The 15057-nt window shown below is 39.9% G+C and overlaps 1 protein-coding gene across 18 annotated transcripts in view; it reads right to left on the bottom strand.

The window, feature by feature from the left end:
* The window catches only part of MAST4 (microtubule associated serine/threonine kinase family member 4), a 581015-nt gene that overhangs the window by 218725 nt on the left and 347233 nt on the right, over positions 1–15057 (bottom strand). For 3 of the 18 annotated variants that reach the window (XM_078365421.1, XM_035291505.3, XM_078365419.1), the window contains exon 1: positions 1–129. The exons of 14 other annotated variants lie outside the window; for them this stretch is intronic. In XM_078365421.1, coding sequence (XP_078221547.1) covers positions 1–47 — 47 coding nt within the window. In that variant the 5' untranslated portion in view covers positions 48–129. One more of the 18 variants, XM_078365416.1, reaches the window with a different exon arrangement.

Consider the following 15057-nt stretch of genomic DNA (forward strand, 5'->3'; position numbering starts at 1 on the left):
TCCAAGGTCAGCCCCGGAATCTGTAGCCTTTCCCGCTGGGCTTTCATGCTTGTTATATGTTAGCACACTCTATTGTAACCATGACACACACTCCCTGCTAGCGTCCCGGTGATGACAGAGAGCCAAACCGAACCTCTCTAAAGGACTGGACTAACACTCTCTCGAGGGGGAGGGGGAGGCTGCAAGTTTGGGTCCTTCCACCTCTAGCTGTAATCAAGAGATGTCAGCTGCTTTCCTCAGGTTAACGGCAGTGCACACTGCACTGATTTTGTTAAAGGAACGAGGCTTGCAGCTCTGCATATCAAGTAATTGGTTTTTGATTTTTTTTTTTTAAGAAAGTCGCTCCACTCACAGACCCACTTTTCACCTCAGTGAAATGAAAAGTCCTTTTGCCCCTGCAGACTGGGGCAAAAAAATAAAGCAACAGTGTCATACTTGTAAAAGAGTTTATCTCAGCGCCCGTCAACTACTCCCCACCTCCCTGTGATGCTCTTGAATAGAATTCAGCCACCCTGTGGAGGCTCGTCTTACACTTCCCTTGGTGGAGTTAACTAAATCACTCATAGTCCCCAAGAAAGAAATGAGGAATAGTGCCACATAAAAATAATTAGATCTTTCTCTATATATGGCAATCATCAGAAAGAGGAATAAACTAACTGCATTAATTTGGGGGAAGTCAGACTCTGTTGTGTGGCAAAGACTTGTGTGAACAGGCAAACCCTATGATAGGAAACTACCAACTGGAAACGCAAGAGATAGGCATTTGCATTTTTATTTTTGAAAAGCTCATTTTTAAGACCTCAGTGCTGTATACTTTACAAAAGCGATCTAATATGAACAAGGAGGGAAAAAGAGAACATGTGCTTTCAAAACCTGCAAGTTTCACCTTGTATTTATTCAAAAACCTAATTTTTCACAGCATTCATAACTTGGCACTAAGTGTACTTCCATTGTCGCGTATGAAGAACGTAACTGACTCACTTCCTCTAATGCATTTTAAAGTGTTTTAAAACTTGGCATCCCCTGGCTTGTTGAGAAGAAACACTACAACTAATTAGAGCTTTATTTTAACAAGAATTCTAATTTTCAAGTACAAGGCATCCTTCTCTCTCTCTCTCTCTCTCTCTCACACACACACACACACACACACACACACACACACACACACACACAGAGAGAGAGAGAGAGGGACAGAGCCAAACTGCGGTGAAATAGCAAGTATATTCAAGCAGTTATGTTTCAAAGGCTATGAAATCAAACTCCGTTTTTTTGCAGATGAAGAAACAGAGGGCACAGTCGGAGGCTATACTAGGATTAGATCCCAGTGTGTTTATTCATCCCAGAGGCCTGCCTAGGCAGGGATGGCACCGGCAGTTGTTCAGGCCGTGCCCTGGGCAAGGAGGGAAGTGGGAACCGACATCCAGTCTGTTCTCTGTGTTTTTATGCCTGCACCTGGCTCTGGGCTGCTTCACCTCATTTTTCTCATTTTCACCAAGTCTCCCTCAGCTCTGTGAGCTTCTGGAGGGCTACCTGTTTCTAACTCTACAAAGGTGCCTGTGAGCCAGCGAAGGTTTATAGGATACTCTCAGAACTCTTTTCTACACTAGGTCCTTACCTATCAACTTGCTCTGGGGCATCTGTTAATGTTAACTAGGTACCATTATCTCTCAGTGTGAGCTCACAGAACCAACCAATCCTACTGCCCATTAGAGGTAACAAATCCATACTTGAAATAAAGTCATGGACTCCACCAAGAGGCAGACAGAAATGTAAAAAGTTATTGTAATTTATCACAAAAGGAAACTAAAGATATAATGGATCCCAACTACCCAGAATGTTGAAACAAGAAGATTGCTTGAGTCCAGGAGTTTTGAGACCAGCCTGGGCAACACAGTAAGAGTCCAACTCAAACAAACAAACAAGATATAATAGAACACAAAAAAGAGGAATCAACTTTCCTTAGGAAAGTTGATCAGGGAAAGTTTGAAAGCATGCGGTTTGTCACAAGCCAGACAATGATAAACAAAGAAAAGAAAAAATCAGTAGCCATATGTAAACCATATGCCAAATCAAAAAAATCAGTAAACCGTATGCCAAAAAATATAGCTAAATTCCCAAATTCTTTAACCTTTTAAGGTCTACCATCATCTCAGGAAACACATCAGAATATTATTCAATAGCCTTCCACACACAGATCTTCTGAAGTAAACTTCAGTTCCATATAGCCAATCGGCTACAATACATTTTCACTTCAATTTCCTTCTACTACCCCTAATTTAACATATCCAAAAGCAAACTCATCATCCTACCCTCCAAACCCTGAAAGAAGCTTCCTTCCAATATAAAATATCCAGAATGCCACCACTATTTCCACCTAAACCACCCTGATCCTAAATATATTGTGTCTTGGTCAGATTATTCCTCCTAACTGGTCTCTCTACTTCCTCCTTGGTACCCTCTACACTTTGATGACCACATAAACTCCAGAGTGATCTCTTTCAGAATATGTCACTCTTCTGTTCAAAACCCTCCAACAGCTTCCCTATGAGTAAAAGGCCCTAAATGGGATAATCAAGCATCAATAGGAATGACAATGGTAATGTACCACACATATCAAATGTTTAAACTCATGAGTTCAAGAAGAGAAGAGAAAGTAACATCACTTGAGAGGATGCTAGAGAACTACCACAGTAATCTTGAAAACTGATAAAGGGAAAGAATCAAGCACATCTCTGCCTCCCCTGTGAGTTACACCTCATGGATAGTGAAATTGTTCATTCCAATTGGGAAATAAAGAAGGAATTGCAGTCATAAATGTCACGATTTTTCAAACTCTAAAGAACCAGGGAATCTAAGCCAAGATCATCAATGACTGCTGACATCACAAAGAGAGAAATCTCAGATATCATGAGCATCTCAAGGCAACACAAATAATGTAATCTTACCAAGAAGACTCTAGCACTACTGGATACAACCAAGCCTCGCCATCAAAATATCAAGTTACATGATAGAGACAAGGGAATATGTTAAAACAGTATCACAGAGATGTGATCAACAAAAGTTAGATATGAAAGTCAGAACAAATGACCCGGTTTCTTCAAAAATTTAATGGGGAGAAAAAGAAATGGAAGGGGAACCCAAAGTTTGAAAAAAGGCCAGGCACAGTGGCTCATGCCTGTAATTCCAGCACTTTGGGGGGCTGAGGTGGAAGGATTATATGAGCCCAGGAGTTCTAGACCAGTATGGGCAACATAGCAAGACCCTGTCTCTACCAAAAACAACAACAAGAACAACAACAAAACCCTTAAGAGACATATCAAATAATTGTAATATATGAATTTTTTAATGGATCTTGATATCAAACTAATCAAACTATAAACACACACACACATAATCAGGCATTTAGAAAAATCAGCATATTACATATGTACACACTTCAGCCTGAAATATATATTGAATAGAGATACATATGTGTGTGTATATGTATATATATACGCACACACAGTTTGGATATTATCTGCTATAACTAGCTAATCATTTTAAAGTGTGATATTGGATCATGATCACCTTTAATTCCCTATCTTTTATAGACACATATAAAAGCATTTACAGGTGAAATAATACATGTAGAGTTTGCTTCAAAATAATCTGGGTAGAGGGAGTAAGAGTATATAAAATTAAATTGGCTTTGGTTACTATTTATTAAGCTTGGGTAATAGGCAAATAAGGGATTTATTACACTATTCTCTGCACTTCAGTGTATGCTTGAAATTTTATCTGATAAAAAACTGAAGAGTCTTGCCAGGGCTCCATATGCTATGTCCACAGCACATATCCACGCCCGCTCTTCTACAGCTCCCTCCCCAACACTCCTCACTACCCTTCACATATACCAAGCACAGCCCTGCCTCTTGCCCTTTGCACTTACCATTCCCACTGCCTAGAACTCTTTTACACTGAGATGTCCAAACTTCCTGCTCCTGAACTTTCTTTACATTTTGCTTGATCCTATTTAAAAACACAAGACTTCCCATCTAGTGTTCCTTCTCCTCATCTCTCTTTTCTTTTTAGGCAGAGTTTCACTCTGCTGCCCAGGCTGGAGTTCAATGGTGCAATTATGGCTCACTGCAACCTCTGCCTCCACCTCCTGGGTTCAAACAATCCTCTCACCTCAGCCTCCTAAGCAGCTGGGACCACAGACGCATGCCACTATGCCCAGTTAATTTTTGTGTGTGTATTTTTTGTAGAGACAGGTTTCAACATATTGTCCAGGCTGGTCTCAGACTCCCAGACTCCAGTGATCCACCTACCTGAGCCTCCCAAAGTGCTGGGATTACAGGCATAAGTACCACATCTGGCCTTTCTCCTTTTCTTTCTTTCTTTTTTTTTTTTTTTGAGGCAGAGCCTTGCTCTGTCACCCAGGCTGGAGTGCAGTGGCCTGATCTCGGCTCACTGCAACCTCCGTCTTAGGGGTTCAAATGATTCTTCTGCCTCAGCCTACCGAGTAGCTGGGATTACAGGCACTGCCATCACACCCAGCTAATTTTTGTATTTTCAGTAGAGATGGGGTTTCACCATGTTGGCCAGGCTTGTCTTGAACTCCTGGGCTCATGTAATCCTCCTGCCTCACCCTCCCAAAGTGTTGGGATTACAGGCATGAGTCCCGTGCCCAGCCTTTCTTCTCATCTTGATGTATTTTTCACCTAATATATGTTATACTTACTTATTGTCTGTCTTCTCCTATCAGAGTGTAGGCTCCTAGAAGGCAAGTGTGTTGTGTGTTGTCTATAGCCGTTTATTGCTACTGCCAAGAGCAGCCCACATAAGTATTCAATAAATATGTGCTGAAATGAATGAATGACCCTCCCTATGTTGGAGAAACCACCAATTCAAGAGATTTTTTCATTTTTTATATAATTGTAGCTCACCACAGTGTTAAATAATTAAACAGCATCAAAGCAATGACCTCAAAGAGTGGTCATAAGAAACTGGAGAATTGGGACATGTTCAGATACCATATGAAGACCCAGAAAAGACCTTTGCTGGCTGGAAGGCATACATCGTGAACTAGCTGTACACACATGCCTACAGAAGGAGCCTAAGGTTACACTAGAGTAGTGTGATATATTTCTGGTAGAGGTGGGTGGGTGGGGAAGATATTGGTTTAAACCACAGTACTCTGGTATGACTGAGAAGACATATGTATGACAAGGTGGAAGTTAAGGAGTCTTCTCTACCACTGCTGCATTCATGGTGGAAATATGGGTTTTAAACAAACCCAGAGGCATGGTTTAAGGCTAGATCCTTCTACGCATTCTCCAGAGTAGTGGTTCTCAACCAGGTTTTGCAATGTCTCAAGACATCTTTGGTTTTACTCTTTACAGCAGGGAATGAGGGGGTTGCTGTCTCTAGTGAGTAGAGGCCCAGGATGCTGCTAAACATCCTGTAGCATACAGATACTGCCCCACAACATAGAATTATCCAGCCCCAAATCAAAACTGCTATTCTATAAACCTTGCTCTAGAGACAAGGGTCAATTTCTTCAGGACCCTCAGCATCACTGACTCATTTTAACATGTCAGTTCTGATTTCATTGCATGCAAATGGGGTGAGGGAGGAACGCTGTAACTGTTTTGCTTCTCATGCCACATTTTTTCTCTGGGAATATTACTTCACTATCTGTATATACGTCTGTCCTGTTTTCAGGAGGAATGGCTTGTTATAGACAGAGCCTCAGAACTGTCTCTAAGTCACAGAAACCTAATTATCAGGGTCTCCATGCCATTCAGGAACAGCAACCTAGATACGGAATTTTTAAAAGCAATATGACCCAAACTACATACAAAATAAGCTTCACCACTGCTTATTTTGAGGCCATTGTTAAATAGGCTGGCTCAAGAATAAAGCCAGTTGCATGTGTCTGATGCACCTGGGCAGATAGGAGTTTAAAGTAAGAGTTTTGGCTTCTCAGATGAAATTCAAGGGACAGATCTCCCCAATGCAATATTTTCTCACCTTTTTCCTTTCTAAATCCAAGGCACTCATAAGGAATACACAAAATCGTAGGGCATGTGCATTCCCTGAATGTTCAATTATTTCTATATTCTTTTTCCTTTCCTTTTCTTTTTTTCTTTTTTTTTTTTCTTGAGACAATATCTTACTCTGTTGCTAGGCTGGAATGCAGTGGTGCAATCTCAGCTTACTGCAACCTCTGCCTCCCAGGTTCAAGCAATTCTCTTGTCTCGGCCTCCCGAGTGGCTGGGACTACAGGCACCATGCCACCATGGGTGCATGCCACCATGCACAGCTACTTTTCGTATTTTTAGTAGAGACGGCATTTCACCATGTTGGCCAGGATGGTCTCATCTCGACTTCATGATCCACCCACCTCAGCCTCCCAAAGTACTGGGATTACAGGTGTGAGATGCCGTGCCCAGCCTATTTCTATATTCTTAAAAGGCATGCACAGTTGAGGAAAACTTTCAAAGAAGGTGAATGTGTATGTGCTCTCTAACCTCTCACATAATCCAGTAAAGTTTAGGTGATGTTATTAATATTGTCATTCTCTCAACAGCTCACATCATTCATTTAATACACTTTTATTCAGCAGTCCCTGTTCTAGGTGTGGAGATACAACAGTGGATGAAACAGAAAGGCACATCTATTGAGTCTCCATTTATCAGGGAAAATAAATAAAGACACACATAAGGTCATTTCTGATAATGACAGATACTCACATCACAGGATGATGGGCAGTAAACAAACAGTATCTTTAGATCGGACTGGGAAGATGACATGATGGGCAAGCTTCATCTGCAGAATGAAAATTGCCAGAGTTGGGGAAAGAGTGCTGCAGGCAGAGGGAGCAGCAACTGCAAAGTCTCTGATGCTGGAACAAGGCCAGCTCAATGAGTGCACACCAGAAAGGCTGTGTGTGCAATGAAGAGTCATGGAACAAATCTTTACTGAGCATTATACAATTTATGACATTATCAGGGATGCAAAGATGAACCATACATAAGTTAAGGTACCCAGGATTGTATCATCTGGTGAAGGAGGAAGAGTAGAATAAAAGTTAATGGGGGTATCAGATTTAAGTTCTGTATGATGAGGAGGTAAAAACAGGTTTGATTTTGGTGGCATCTTTTAATAACTGGAGTTCATTTTTTGGGCAGGTCTTTATAAGAAGCTGGCTAATGGCTTCTAAGGACTCTACGATTTCAAAGAGCAGGAAATCTGAGGCTATCTGTATGTGTTCATTCGTCGAAGAACATATCTTAAGTGTCCACTGTGGGTGAGACATGAGAGAAGCAAAATGACTAAGATGTGACTCTAACCTACAGAGGCATTATGAGAAAAGACCAGGGTGGAAACATCTTCCTCTCTTCCTCATCTGTCTCTCTCTCTGTTCTCTCCTGCTTCTCTTCCTTCCCCAAACAACACGGGCCCCTTTCTCCACTATCAGAGAGGGTTCATCACTGTCATTCAAGGTGTCAAATTTGCCACCTGTACACCTCTTCTCAAGAAGCTCCTGCAGGACATGCTCCACATGAACAATGAAATAAACCACTTAAGAGAAATGCATGAGATCAAAGAAAGGGCAGTACATGGAGAAAGGTAAAGGGAATTACCATGATGTTAATGAGGGTGAAGGGAAATCACCAGAAACTGCCACCATCCAGCAGACCTAGAGAGCACATCATCCAGCTTGGAAAAGAAACAAGGGAGGGCCCAGGAAAAGACTTTGCGAAAAAACAAATTTACAGGTAATCTGGTATATTTGAGAACATGGAAAGTGCAAACAAGAGTTTTATAGTTCTATTGAAGAGTGTGGAAAGGATTCAAGACAGCTACCTATAATCTAAAAAGAAGAGAAACATCCCAATTACTAACTCCAAAAAAAAGCACAAAGTTATAAAGGAGAGGAACATTATCATTGGCTCATCAGTGGGAAAAAAATACGTACGTACATACACACACACACACACACACACACACACACACACATCATGGAAGGCAAAATAGCCCTCTAAAGATGTAGCAATCCCAAGAACCTGTGAATATATTATTTTACATGACAAAAGGGGCTTTGCTGATATGATTAAGGGTCTTGAGATGAGGAGACTATTCTGTATTATCTGTGTGGACCTAATGTAATAATGATTTCCTGTAAGAGAAAAGAGGGATACAAGAGACAGAGTTAGAGAAGGAGATGTGACAAAAGCAGAGGTTGGACTGATGTGGCCAGGAGGCAGGAGTAAGGTCAGTGTTGCTGGAAGCTGGACACCTAAACTTTCCAGTCATGTGATAAGCAAGTCCCCTTCTCTTAGGATAACAGGCATTAGCTATTCCATCACTTGATGGAATTTAAATTACCAAGTGATACAATCAGAAAGCATTATGAGTTGTTGTTCAAATAATGTCTTCAATTTAATGTTTTCATTTCCATAAAAAAGTCACAAAGCTACAGAAACTTAAGGCCCAATTTTAAAATACCCTCTAATAGTAGCACTGCTTGCAATAACCAAAAGCTGAAAATTACCCAAATGCTTATCAATAGTAAAATGGCTAAGTACATTATGGCACATTCACATGATGGAACACTACACAGTAATGAGACTGAATGACCCACAACTGCATGTAGTAATGTGGATGAGCCTTGCAAACACAATGTTGAGCATAATGTTGAGTAAAAGGAAGTGTAACTGTGGAAATGTAAAATGGTGCAGCCAATGCAGGAAATGGTACGGTGGCTTCTCAGAAACTTAAACACAGAATTACCATATGATCTTGCAATTCCACTTCTGGGTATATTCCCAAAGAAATGAAGACAGGAACTCAGACATGTATATACCCATTTTCACAGCAGTATTAGTCACAATAGCCAAAAGTGGAAGCAAGCCAGGCGTCAATTGACAGATGAATAGATGAGCAAAATGTGGTATTACCCATTCGACAGAATTTTATTCAGCCTTAAAAAGAAGAGAAGTTCTGACACATATTACAACATGGATGAACTATGAAGACATTATGCTAAGTGATATAAGCCAGACACAAAGAGACAAATATTGTATGAGGCTACTCTAGGTAACTACTACTCTATTTAGCTACTCTAGAGTAGTCAAATTCATAGAGACAGAAAGTGGAATGGCTATTGTCAGAGACTAGGGGAAGAGGGGATGGAAAGTTAGTGTTTGATGGAAAAGTTTCAGTTGGGAAAGATGAAAAAGTTTCAGTTGGGAAAGATGAAAAAGTTCTAGAGATGCATGGCAGTGATAGTTGCACAACTATGTGAATGTACTTAATGCGCAGAATTGTATGCTTAAAAATGGTTGAAATGAAAATTATATGTTGGGTATATTATCCACAACTAAGAAAAAAAAAGAAAAAAGTACACTACTATATTTACCCTATGACTCTGCTTTTATTGAGATATATATATATATATATATATATATCAATCTTCAAATTTCTGGTATAGGCAACCTATGCTATTAGAAGTCAAGATAGTGGTTAAGATGGTGGAATATGGGGAAGGGTGAGATGAGGCAGTGGTAGGATTTTCAAAGGGGAGTTCTGACGTAAGAATCATGTTCTGTTTCCTGAACTATATGCTAGTGGCATGAACAGGACCAGTTTGCAAAAATTTTCCAAGCCTGTGAACTTGGGGATTCCTCAAAGTCTCAAGCTGTAGCTCTCATAAAGCAAATAATCTATTTTAGAGGTTTTTACAGCTTTCAGACACTTCTCAAATGCACTCCCTCTTTTAAAAAGTTACTTATCCTCAGCATCATTCTATCGAGGATTTGAGGCAATACGTAAGAGCACACACATAAACAGACTACTCAGTAACTTTCCGTTAAACCAACAAATGAAGCAAAGTAGACAATTAAAAGTAAATTAAATCAGAACCATGAAAAATAGAATTAAAAGACAAATCCATGGGAAAATATAGAACCCTAGGTATAACAGAAAACGCAGAATCTTAACGGGATAAATTTTACAGTGCTATCTGTGACCAAAATAATTACTTGCCTGTATTAGTCTGTTCTCACTCTGCTAATAGACATACCCGAGACCAGGTAAAAGGAAGGAGGTTTAACTGACTCACAGTTCAGCATGGCTTGGGAGACTTCAGGAAACTTTACAATCATGTGGAAGGGGAAGCAAACACCTTCTACTTCACACAGCAGCAGGAAGGAGAAGTGCTGAGTGAAGGCGGAAGCCCCTTAAATAATAAAATTATCAGATCCATGAGAACGCACTCACTACCAAGAGAACAGCATGAGGTGAACCACCACCATGATTCAGCTATCTCTACCTGGTCCTGCCCTTGACTCATAGGGATCATTACAATTCAAGGTGAGATTTGGGGGGGGGACACAGGGCAAAACCATATCATTGCCCAATATCAATAGTTAGTAACTGATTGAGCTGGGACTGGAAATCAGTTCTGACTCCAACTACTGCATTCTTTCTATTACAGTAAGCTAGGCTTTTCCAGATCACAGTAAGGACAAGTTGTTTGACAAAATGATTCCAGTAGTATTTTTCCAGGTAACGTACTCATTCATTTAATTTTTTTGTCTATTTGCTATTCTTTGCATTCATAGTTGTTTGCCAAGTACCTCCAGCTTACTTTTTGGCATGTATATCCAATATATATCTGACTTTATGCAATGTTTTAAAAAATGCCATTAAAAATTTGTTGGGAGGTGTGAATTAAATGCCCCATGAAGGCAGGGGTCACATGCCTTTTCTAGTCACTGTTTAATATTAAGCGCTTAACACAGTGCTCACAACATAGTGGGCACTCAATAAATACTTGACAAGCAAAGAGGTAATTAGCTAACAAAGATTACTAAAAGTATAGTCACAAGGGGTGTTAAATTCAACTGGGAGACTATTTCCAGATAGCTTATTTACCCATTATTGACTAGAGAAATTCATATCACTCTGGGCCATCTTAAGAAGTCCAACTTGCCATGCTTTACTAAGCTCCAGCCACACCAATGAACACAGACAGCATTTTAAAGCCCAGTGACATGGCTGTTAGTACCAAGAGTAGCTACAGGGCTTGTTAAGTGCTGTGGAGGAGTGGTGCAAGCTGCCCTGAAAAGGACAGGCTGAGGGACTTTACTGTACCTGCCTAACTTGGGGAGCAGGGGGACAACAAAGGCTTTGGGTATCAGGAGGTAGGAAAGAAGCATAAAAGCACATGTTTTGATAATTCGGTAACCAAACAAGCAGAGAGCTATTGAAGAGCAATCTCTGGTGATATTACAGAGATTTTATACGTGAATGCCAGTAATGCCATTCACCTTTCCACCTTTGCAGGGGAAAGAGATTACATTTTTTTTAAAAGTCTCCGGGCCTCTCTAGATAATCTAAAACCTGGAATCAGATTGCACATGTATCTTATCACCCTCACATTCCAAGTTTGGTTCTTTGGAACTCAGTCTTTGGCTCTGTAACAGGTAATCCAATTCAGAATACAGCACAGGTTCTCATCTTGCCTTTCCTTTTCCATCTGCTCAGCCAACTTAGAAAATTAGTCCCTCAGCCTGTTTAAATCTTTAAGCCACCAGCCTCCTTGGTTACCCACTCCTTCTATATACTCAGAGTGTGCGGGATGGAATAGAACCTGTGATACCTGGCTTGTGCATAAGAGAGACAGTCCATTTTATACAAGAACTCTGTCATCTAGACCTCTATTTTCCTTTGTATTTTGCAGGGGAAAGAGATTAGATTTTTTAAAAAGTTTCCGGGCCACATGAGATTATTAAGTGAGTATTAATATATCTTTACCAATTACAGTCTCATGCTGCCTCCTCACATCATCAGCTACTGACTATAAAGAGGGGAAATTCTTGAGACCCAACATTAAGAATTAAAATATACCCATGATCTCAAATCTAAATTAAAGATATCTTACTTTTCCTGTGGGATCTGGAATATGCTGCCAAACCAGGCTTTGCCAACGTGTACAAACTTTAGGAAAAAAGCAGTCTCCTGCCATGGGGAAATGCTTAGCAGGTCAGAGGAGGATTATATGGCTATTTCACTATAATAACAATTCTAGAAAGAAGAGGCTGCACAGAGAAGCTGTGTTGAGTAGTAAAGTGAGTGGGAGGTTAGCTTCCAATATCTGGATGGCAAAGTAGAAAGCTTAAAATACTCAAAACCTCGAAGAATCAGAGATGACTGTAACCCATTACACTGTGATTTCCACAAAAGTACAGACTTGAAATCTGATGTGCTTTATAAGAGAGAAAAAGCAGAAGAGAGAAATGCTCATACATTTTTCTTTGTAGGGAGATGGACAGGGCACAGGAAGAAAAAAAACCATGTTCCTTTATTTCAGTGTTCCTTTGGCAGGCCAGGATCAGGCAGCAACTCAGGTCTGGTCCAAACCCTACAGGGACCATGAAAGTCATGCAGAAAAAATATACTCATTTTCTGTGGCCCTACTTCTTCTAGGGCAGAAACAACAATAAAGAATCCAGAGGTGAAAAGAATTACTACATCATAAAAAATAAGAAAGAAAAATAAAATACTCTCACATTGACTGTCCCTAAGAGAATTTACTCATATACTTAAATTTATGCAGCAAGTTACCAGGAGCCTCATAAATACCAGACCATAATCAAGCTGTAATCATTCATTTTATTTACATTTCATTAGGGGGCAGTAAGGTAATGATCTTCCAAAGTTTCACTACAGCCAATGAAAAAGAAAGTGGACGTCTAAAGTGGGGAGGGCATAGAAAAAAGAATGCCATTTGTCCCAAAGGCACAGAATTATTAAAAAACAATCTGTTTGAAAAGTTCTTATGTGCTTTTATGCATTCCTGACTCATAATTGCATTCCGAATTATTTTTATTCCACATATTACATGTGAGGTAAGACCTGCATCTATCTGACTAAAGAATTTAGACTGAACTTTTAGCATCAAGTGAAAAACAAACTTCCATGAAATAGAAGCTGCAACAGTAATTTCCAATACACCTGGAACATTCACCATATATATTACCGCTTGTCATTTACTGTTGGCAAAATCCATGACAACCTTTCAGGCACTTCCACAGCAATTTGAATAGCTGCACAAAAGGGCAGAGCAGCAATATACTGAATAAAACATCCAATGCCTGTATCATTCCTTTGAAGGTTGTCAGCCATACATTTTGAATAACCTGAAATGAAGATCAAAAGGGAATAGAATTCATTTATTTATTTATTTTACCTGAGGCAGTGAATGAAAAGAAAGTAAAATTTAGAATTAGGAAAGGTCTAAATTTAAGCAAACATCAATAAGGGCTATAAAGCAGTTCAATAATTTCATCTAAGTCACAAAGCATGATACTGAGGTATAAAAATAGAGACCAAAGCAACAAAAAGAGTTAAAGAAAATAACATGAGGTATTCCGTCCTCTGACTTCTTGCCTTTGCAATCACCCATCTGACCTTCGGCACACACAGCTCCTCTGTATTCCAGTCATGAGCAGCACGACGCTTCTCTTCAGTAATTTCAGTTTGAGAGTGGTTCCTCCTTCCTGTGGGGATTCCCTGGGAATTGTTCATGTTTCTCCCTCTTTTCTCAAGCACATTTTAAAGACAAGAAGAACGTGAGAGAACTCGAAATGGGAAGAAGAGAAAAAGAGAGGCTGCATTATTTTGAAACCCTTGTACCTAATGCATAAATACCTGTTTGATATACACCTTATAAGCCATCTCTTTACACAGACTCAAAGGAACATAGTTGAGAAACCTAGCCAAAGGATAAAGATGCTTGTTAAATAGTTTAGCACATAACCTGCTCTGCAAGTTTAATGGGCACCACTTAAAAAGCTACTATCACTAAATAATGATTCTCTATAAAAGATCATTCAGCCAGTAAGATTCTGTATATAGGATATACCATAATTAACTAATTGATAAATTAAATATGACCCCAATGCTCAGTGTTGGAAGCTTTCCCTACCAAAACAGAGTGGATGCAGCAAATGCCTTCACCTACCTCCAGCAGACACAGAGACAGCTAAGGGCACAGTACATGCTTCTCTTTGTCCCTGGATGAGTCATAGTAACTTTCATCTCTGAGAAGCTGTCCCCACACAAGGCAGCCATAAGGCCTCAATTACCTTCATGGGGCACAGGGCTTAGGGCCCAAGAGGTTCTGGATGACCCTGAAGACAAATTTTTCCTGAGAGTATGTGCGAAGTTGGATTTTGTGGAGCCAATTGGGAACTTATCATTTATAGCATGATTTCCTTGGGGAAATAGGTTCATAGGTTTTAAACAACCCCCGAATGTGAACTGCTAAAAGAGAGTTCATTTGAAACTTGAACTGCTTAGCAAAAACAACTAAAAACCAGGCTCTCACTCAATTGTAGTTTTTGCCTCTAAGAATGTCTGTTACCGCCCTTTAAATCAGTCATATCTCAAGCCAATCAGTCTTTGCAAATTTAAGTTTCGCTCATTTATAAAATGGAAGTTATACATTGTACCTAGCAACCTAGTTGACAGATATTCATTTACTTCCTTCCTTAAATGACTTTCCCCGTTTTAAAACCTAGGATATGACAGGCAGAATTCTAAGACCCCCCTCAAGGACTGACACTCTGTATAATCCCCATGGTCTTGTGGACTGTGGGCAGAGCCTGTGGAAAGGACGTGCTATGACTCCCATGATGAGGTTATCAGTCAATCATCTTTGACTGAAGCGTCAGAGAACTGCCAACCTCAAAGAACATGGAAGCGACATGAGTTCTACTCTTGCAAGAAAACTAATTCTGCCAACAGCCAGGAGAGCTTGGAAGAGGACCCAGATGAGCCCTGTCTACGCTTCTGATTGACAGAACTGTGAGGTAATAAATGGGTGTTTTAAGCCATTAAGTTTGTGATAAATTATTATACAGCAATAGGAAACTAATTTAAAAACCTAGTTATAAGTCTATGTGTTACTGTAACTACAGGGAGAAGAAACATCAGAAGTTACACAAAACACACATACTAGAAAAAGAAAAGGAAGGCAAGTGACATTCATAAAGCATCTAT

Source organism: Callithrix jacchus, chromosome 2, assembly GCF_049354715.1.
Source record: "Callithrix jacchus isolate 240 chromosome 2, calJac240_pri, whole genome shotgun sequence".
NCBI lineage: Eukaryota > Metazoa > Chordata > Mammalia > Primates > Cebidae > Callithrix > Callithrix jacchus.